Here is a 7373-nt window from a genome sequence, read left to right on the forward strand (position 1 = left end):
AGGAATGTTTGGGAAAGCAAAGGAGAAAAAACTCCTTTCGGAAAATATTTGCACAGATTCGACTGACTGCAATATTTCCATTATGGAACAAGAAAGATCTTTGACAGACAGTTTGTGAGGTTTTGGATCTCCCCTGTGACATGCACATAATTTAGCTGTATTTATAAAACTTAACAGATAACTAGAAGTGATCAAATATTTTCAACTCTAATTTAAGACATTTACTAAAGGAAACCATTCTTTCCTTCTGAAAATAACGCACTAGATGTTTTAAAAATTCATATATATTGTATTCTTTACCTTTGTAAAAAGAAATATATACTGCTTAGTTCCATTGGGTGTGCATATATATATATGAAAAACATTTAAAAGAACAATTCAGAAATGCCATTAGTATTCTTTTTAAGATTACATGTTAAAGGTCTTAGAAATACTCAGTTCAACTTTGGAGTGCACTCCCATCCTGCTTCAATACAAAACTGTGAACACAGAACCTCAGGACTTAAAAGCCTTATTATTTAAAAGGGTTTTCATTAGACTGCATTCCACCCTGTAATGACATGTTTCAGCCTGGCACATGTAAATTACTCCCCTCCTAATAGGTCGTATTATCAACTGCAATTTATCCTTTGTTGTACAATAATGTTTATTCCTCCAAAAGAAGGAACATGCACATAGTCTTCACTCTATTTTCTAAATATCAGTTTGAAGTAATTTTTTCAAAATGTCTCAACGATTTAAGAGCCTACGCTCTGCAAAACTAAAGCATGCATTTACTGACCAACAACTCATGAAAATTCATTGGGATGGAGGTGTTTTTGAGAATGTTGCACTTTAGTAGGGTTTCATACCTTGGCCTTTAGCAGACCCAGATGTAAATGGTCTGTGCTGAGCAGTAAATATGCACCCAGAGGTTAAAAACAGGTTAAACACTTAAATACTTTATTTTAAGCAAACCTTCAAAACATAAACTGTCATACTTTCAGAAGTATGTTATAGAATACATGATTATCATAAAATATGGCTGTAAACATCTCCCTTTTTTCACATTATTTACAAAAAGGTTTTCTGAAATTTTCCTTGTTCCGTATTTAATCCTGCACCTTGTAAATTCAACAGATATCATTCTCACATTCAGTTCCAAGAAAATAAGTAACCAATTGACTTCTATCCCTGGTTCCCACTGGGAAAATAAATACATAATGTAATGCACACTATTTATTCCAGGGTCTATAGCCCTGAAATAGAACTGGGTTTTCCTAAAGGAATAAAGGTACCAAAAAAAAAAAAAAATCACCACATAAACCTCTGTTCTTCTTCACTATTTGGCCACTGAAATGTTTTGTTTAGAAAAAGATAAAATGTTGCTACATTCACAAAAATATAAAAAGCTAGCTCTAGAAGTTGTTTGTAAAGAGATGGAAATGGAATATTAAGCCTATATATTAAGTATGGCAAAATAAAGTAACGAAATTCTAGCAACTTTTGAGGAACTGTAACAGCAAATAAACATACAAAATACAGTAAAACCCAGAATATTGATTTTGATTTCAAGGTATCAGCAAAACTCCAGCCAGCAAACATATAGACTGGAACTAACATGTATTTTACAAGCTCATGTCTTTGGAAGATTTTTCTCCAGACATAGAATGTATAATGCCTGTTATCTGCTAGTAAATACTTATGAACATAGGTAAATTTCCAGATAAGGAATAACGAGATGACAGCAATTAAGCTGTACTGCAGAGGGTGCTTCCGTAAGGTCTGGAGGAATTTCCTGATTTTAGTAGGGGTCAATAAATGGGGGAAGGAAAAAAAGAGAGTAAATGACAGAAAATAGAAGAGCTGAGGAAAGTGCAAACAGGCCTCATGGCTGCTTCTGTCACCAACAACTATTCCACCGTTGATGAAGACAAAAGCAAAGAACACAACTACTATTATGATATACGGCCAAGTTAGAGCAATAAGCTTAATTAAATTTTGAGGTGATGTGAGGTACTCAATAAGAAAGCGTAATACTCTGATCAGATCTGAAAATGATCCTTTAATGGACGAAATCTTTTCATCTTTCTTTTTTAGTAACTCTGTCTTCCAGACTTCATTCAGCTTTTCTGCAATAACATTTCCTGCACAAAAAACTGTCCATACAATATTTGTCTGACGAAACATGAAGCCACAAAAACCAAGCAGAGCTGAAGTTTTATGGTTACCATAAAGGCACATTAAATATGAAAAGAGAGTAAAAAATACTGATCCTGGGTCCGTATAATAAAGGAATGTAAAAAAATAAAGTGTGGGAAACAGTGCAAGAGTTAATGTAGACAAGATTCTCTGGAAACCAGACACGGCCTAGGGAAGAAGCAGAAAAACACCATCAGTAATATCCAGTAAAAATCAAAAATAAAGTGTCATTCTTCAGAATCCCATTACCACAACAGAACATCTCTTATGCTCTTTGATTCCATTACCGCACAGTGATGCATGCTACATTTTTGCTAACCTCCTGGTTTGCTAATACAGCCTGCAGGACAATACAATGCTGAGACAAATGAAATCAAGAAGCATTATTGCTAGTGAATTAAAAATACAGTAAAAAAAAAGGCACTAGCTTCTTCTGTATCTCAGATGTTCACATATTTGTAGCGTTAAAATCACTCTAGGAGCATAATTGCTCTCATACCTATGATAAGAGAACTGCACAAATGGGCAAAAGAAAAGGAAAAAAAATGCTTTTTATGTTGTATGCCCCTGCAATCTCAACATTATGTTATGTTTATTTGAGACACAGCAGACCATATCATTCTGTGCTGGCACTATTGCCTCCTCTGAAGCTAGCCCACAGAGGGAGCAGTTAAGCTTCTAATCTTTGGTGTAGCTTTTGTTGGTTATTTTTGTTACAATTCATGAGTTAGAAAAGAAACTCTAAGGAAGGTAGAAGATCACACAGTTAAGAACTCCTCCCAATTATCCCACTCACTACATGTTGCAATGTAATTCACAACAATAAAACCGCTGCATGATGGTTCTGAATGATGTAGCGTGGGATGAAACAGCCAGTCACCACCACACTGAAAGCAGGAGAGTGCTAAAAGCTCAAGGAAGTAGCAACAATGCAAGTACATTTTGTAATACAGTTAAGCTTAATACAGCTTATAATACAGCCAAAAACCCTTTTGTTTTCTTGCATTTATATTTCCATCTCCAAATATAAAACTAAAAAGCGTTCTAAAAGAGGGGAAAAAATGTTGGTTTTGACCCAGTTCTGTATGGCTTTTTCATGTGCTTAAACACAAAGTGTCTTCCGTAATCTTCATAAGAAGATACCATAACAATGAAACCTTTGAATCATCAGTGAATGGAGAAAAAAAAAGTTCTTATGGTTTAAAAGTGAAACTAAAGATAACAAACTAAGGTGAAAGGCTTTAAATAGGCAATTAACTTTTGGAGCAATCTATCTGAAAGAGCATTGATTGGTCCATCACTTGGATGGACAACTAGACAGGTAAAAAACTGCCTGGATGGTCAGACTCAGTTAAAGGGTCATATTCTATCTGGAGGTTGGTAACGAGTATCGCAGGGGTCTCTGCTGCAACCTGTCCTGTCCAACATCCCTATACCTGCAGGCAGCAACAAAGCACACAACAAAACAAACTCTCCTAAGGTCTGCAGATGATACCAAACCAGGGGACTGAGGCAATATACTCCAGAGGAGACCTGTCATCCAGAGGAACCTAGACAGGCTGGAGGAATGGGGGCAACAGAAACCTTATGAAATTCAGCAGAAAAAAAAAAAATGCAAGATCCTTTGCTTCGGAAAGAAGAACCTGCTTTCTCCCATTTTGTTAGCGTTTTTTGCACCACCTCTAGAGTAGCATATCCAGCCCTGAACACTCTGAATAATAATAATAAATAAAAAGACTTTGGTAAACTGGATTGAGGGTGAAGGGCCATCACGACGGTCAAGGACTGGAGCACTTGCCCCATGAAGAGAAGCTGTGGGAGCTTGTTCAGCCTGGAGAAGAAAAGGTTTCAGGGGGACCGAAGAGCAGCCTGCCAATACCTGTGAGGAGGTGGTGAACTGTCAGACAACAGATAAAAACTGAAATAAGAGCATGTCAAAATGCATAATAAAAGGAAAAATTTTTTCACCATGGAGGTGAAAGGCAAGTCAAGCCACAGGTTATCTGGAGAGGTTACGCTCTCCATCTGGGAGGGTTAGCAAGACCCAACTAGATAAAAGTCCTGAACTGATCTCAGAGCTGACCCTGCTTTGAGCAGGAGATTGGACTACAAACCACCTGAGGTTCCTTTTCCAACCTGAAATACCCTGTAATTCTAAATGTCAGCATCAAGTCTGATACCTATCTAAAGAATACACTTTAGCTCAAACAGCTCATGGGGCTTTGTTCAGGAATCAGCATGTGAAGTTTTATGTTGAGTCTTAGGCAATTCCAACTAGAGGAGCACTCAATCCTTCAGGCAAAAGCTCCATGTGGCTATTAACTTCATGCGTTATTTCAGTGAAACTATTCATGGTCACTCATAAGAGGATCTCATCCTTGGAGATCATGACCACTGCTCGTGGTGATGATAGAGAGGGTGCTTGGTCCGTACCTTACTTTTGGGATGCACCTTGGAGAAGAGCAGGTAGAGCAGGTAGAAGTTCCCGATGCTGAAAAGCAGGTTGATGAAGCGGAGCATCCCAGTGGAGCACGCGATGCTGCCCGTCCAGCCGAAGAGCCAGGCCAGGGGCCGCGCGACGCCCACGGACACCAGGTAGAGGCCGGGCAGGGTGGTGATCATGGGGTCCCACTGCGGAGCACAGAGGGGTGCGTCAGGGGCACCCACTGCAGCACTGGGGCTACTTACTGGATCTGGGGGTTGGCGTGAGGCATCTGTGTGTCCCTGCTGCCGGGTCACACGCTAAGGGTCAGGGCACAGAGCCCTGAGAAACACGGGCAGGTGCTTTGGGTGCCTTGTAGCCATAATAATAGTAATGAAAATAATAATTTAAATAATAACAACAATATTATTATGGTTCATAACGATAACCACACGCCCCCTTTTTGCTCATGGAAATAACGCTTCCCGACCCGAAGGACGGCGCCGGCTGGCCCCGAAACCCCCGTCCCCAGGGAGGCGGCGGCGCGGGGCGGCTCGGCCGCGGCGCCCGGGGGGACGGTGAGGGCCGCGCGGCCGCACGCACCTGCCCGAAGCGGCCCTCGCAATAGGCCTGCGCCTGCGGGACGTGGAAGGCCTCGTCCATGTAGGGCGAGCGCTGGCGCCGGTTGAGCGCCGCGAAGAGCAGGCACGAGAGCAGCAGGGCGCCGCTCATAGCGGCCGAGAAGCCGTAGGCCACGGCGCGCTCCATCGTCCCGCCGCCGCCGCCGCGGGGAGAGGCCGCCCTTCCGGGGAGGAGCTGCCGCGCCGGGGCCATGGCGGCCGCCACGCAGCCGCTGGAGCTGAGCCCGCCGCGCGCCGCCAGCCTCCTGCTGTTCCGCGGCGTGCGGAACGCGGCGGCGCTGCGGCGGCGCGCGGCCGAGGGCGCCCTGCCGGCCGCGCTGCTCAGCCCCGCCGCGGTGAGGGCCGGGGCGCCGCGCTGAGGGCCGCGGGCAGCCGCGCTGAGGGCCGGGGCGCCGCGCTCAGGGCCGCGGGCAGCCGCGCGCCCGCCCGCCGGGACCCCGGGCGACTCCCCCGCGTCCCCTCCCCGCTTGTGTCTTGCAGATCGTGGACCCCTTTCAGGTTCTCGTGGCAGCCAACAAGGCCGTTCATCTGCACAAGATTGGGAAAATGAAGACCAGAACTCTCTACACAGAAATTATTTTCAACCTTTCACCAAACAATAATGTAAGATTTGCAGAACTGCTACGGGCTTTGCCAGACAAGCTTGCTGAGCTCCATGCAGCCAAATAATTTGCCTGGCCTTAGCACATCATTCTCTGATCGAATTCACTAGAAACGTCTCTGAAGTAACCACACAAAATTGTATTTCCCTAGTCCTACTGTCGTGCAGACAGAATTCCCAGAGCTTCTGTTCTTATTTCTCATCCTTGAGAATTTCATAATAATCATTCTCGACCAGTTCTAGGTAGTTTGCTTTTCTGTTTCTTTATATTTTAAGTGTGGAAGCCTGTAATATTTTTTTTCCTTTAAATAAGATAAAAATGATAGGTTGCTTGTAAGTCCTCTCACAACTGGCATGCCAAAAAAGAAGCTATTCGTTTGACCACAGTGCTCTGAACATTAGACACAGTGTGAAATTAAAGTCTTAGTAGCAACATTGAGAAGTAATACTCTTATTCTAATATTAGAGATATTAAATAGGCTTTTATTAATACTTAAGAAATTACCCATAACAATCATGCAAAGAACAGAAGCTAAAGAAGCTAAAATAAGAAACTAAAATTTCTTAGCAAACGTTTTTATCTATGTGGAATAAAATGTCCAAACTACTAATAGAAGTTAATGTAAGAAATAAATTGTCTCATGTAGTTCATCAGAATTTATTAAAGTAAAACTTATCAGTGTGTATTTTATGCTTATTTATGCTCAGTAATTGAAAAATTTCCTTACATTTAGGATAAAAAAAAAAAAGTTAAATATTGTTTTCATCTTTTCTTAGATTTCAGATGCTTTGAAGAAATTCGGCATTTCAGACAGCGACACAGCAGTACTCATTGTTCTGATTGTGGACACAGAAAAACCTGTTAACCTGGAAGAGGTAGCATCTCAAGTAGAAGGCCAGCAGGTTTCTCTAGATGAACTCCCCCAGCTGACAGACATTGAAAAAGTTAAAAAGGTATGTAAGCAAGAGAAATAATTGTGGTTGAAAAAAGGGACACTTTATTTCATAGTCTGATTAAATCTCAACTGTCATAACTCATTTGGAGTTTGTATTTTTTTAATATGATGGCAAACTTGCTGTAAGGGAAATGATACATTTCTAATACATACCTCTATAGTGGGAAAAACGTATATATTTTTAATGCATGTGATACTATTTTTCTTCACAGAGTTTGTTTTTCTTGTTCTTTTGTTCTGCAGATATACAAAATTACTCCACAGGAAGAGAAAATCGGCACCTTATTGGATAGCATTGTTTGCAGAATGGCAACAAAAGATGTTTTATGAAAATACAGCTTTTTTTTAAAAAAAAAAAAAAAAAAAGAACCTCGAGTTGTTTATAAAAATAAGGCTTAAAAATCTGTACTTTTCTCTTTCATCGAGCATTTTCTCATCCACGAATAGGATTCAAACATTGTAAATTATTTTCATGAAGCCTACTGTGATTTGCTTTGTTTTGGCACCCCGGAGGGACAGTATCATTTTGATGCTTAATAATATCATTGCCAAAAATTGCCTCAGGTGTTGCT

At 41.3% G+C, this 7373-nt stretch overlaps 2 protein-coding genes across 2 annotated transcripts; one reads left to right on the plus strand and one right to left on the minus strand.

The window, feature by feature from the left end:
- Positions 1 to 921: 921 nt before the first annotated feature.
- On the minus strand, positions 922 to 5381 carry ALG10 (ALG10 alpha-1,2-glucosyltransferase). The gene is made up of 3 exons (XM_010223842.2): positions 5207 to 5381; positions 4615 to 4812; positions 922 to 2349 (listed from the first exon to the last, which is right to left on the minus strand). Exons 1-3 carry the CDS (start codon positions 5369 to 5371, stop codon positions 1294 to 1296), a joined length of 1419 nt encoding a protein of 472 aa, XP_010222144.2. The 5' UTR covers positions 5372 to 5381; the 3' UTR covers positions 922 to 1293.
- Positions 5382 to 5435: 54 nt separating this feature from the next.
- TPRKB (TP53RK binding protein) lies at positions 5436 to 7144 on the plus strand. The gene is made up of 4 exons (XM_088533237.1): positions 5436 to 5579; positions 5725 to 5847; positions 6623 to 6799; positions 7045 to 7144. The coding sequence occupies exons 1-4, from the start codon at positions 5436 to 5438 to the stop codon at positions 7129 to 7131; spliced, it is 531 nt and encodes a 176-aa protein (XP_088389363.1). The 3' UTR covers positions 7132 to 7144.
- The last annotated feature ends 229 nt before the right edge of the window (positions 7145 to 7373 follow it).

Source organism: Tinamus guttatus, unplaced genomic scaffold, assembly GCF_059628265.1.
Source record: "Tinamus guttatus ecotype Peru unplaced genomic scaffold, ASM5962826v1 Tinamus_guttatus_pri_ptg000489l, whole genome shotgun sequence".
Classification (NCBI taxonomy): Eukaryota; Metazoa; Chordata; class Aves; order Tinamiformes; family Tinamidae; genus Tinamus; species Tinamus guttatus.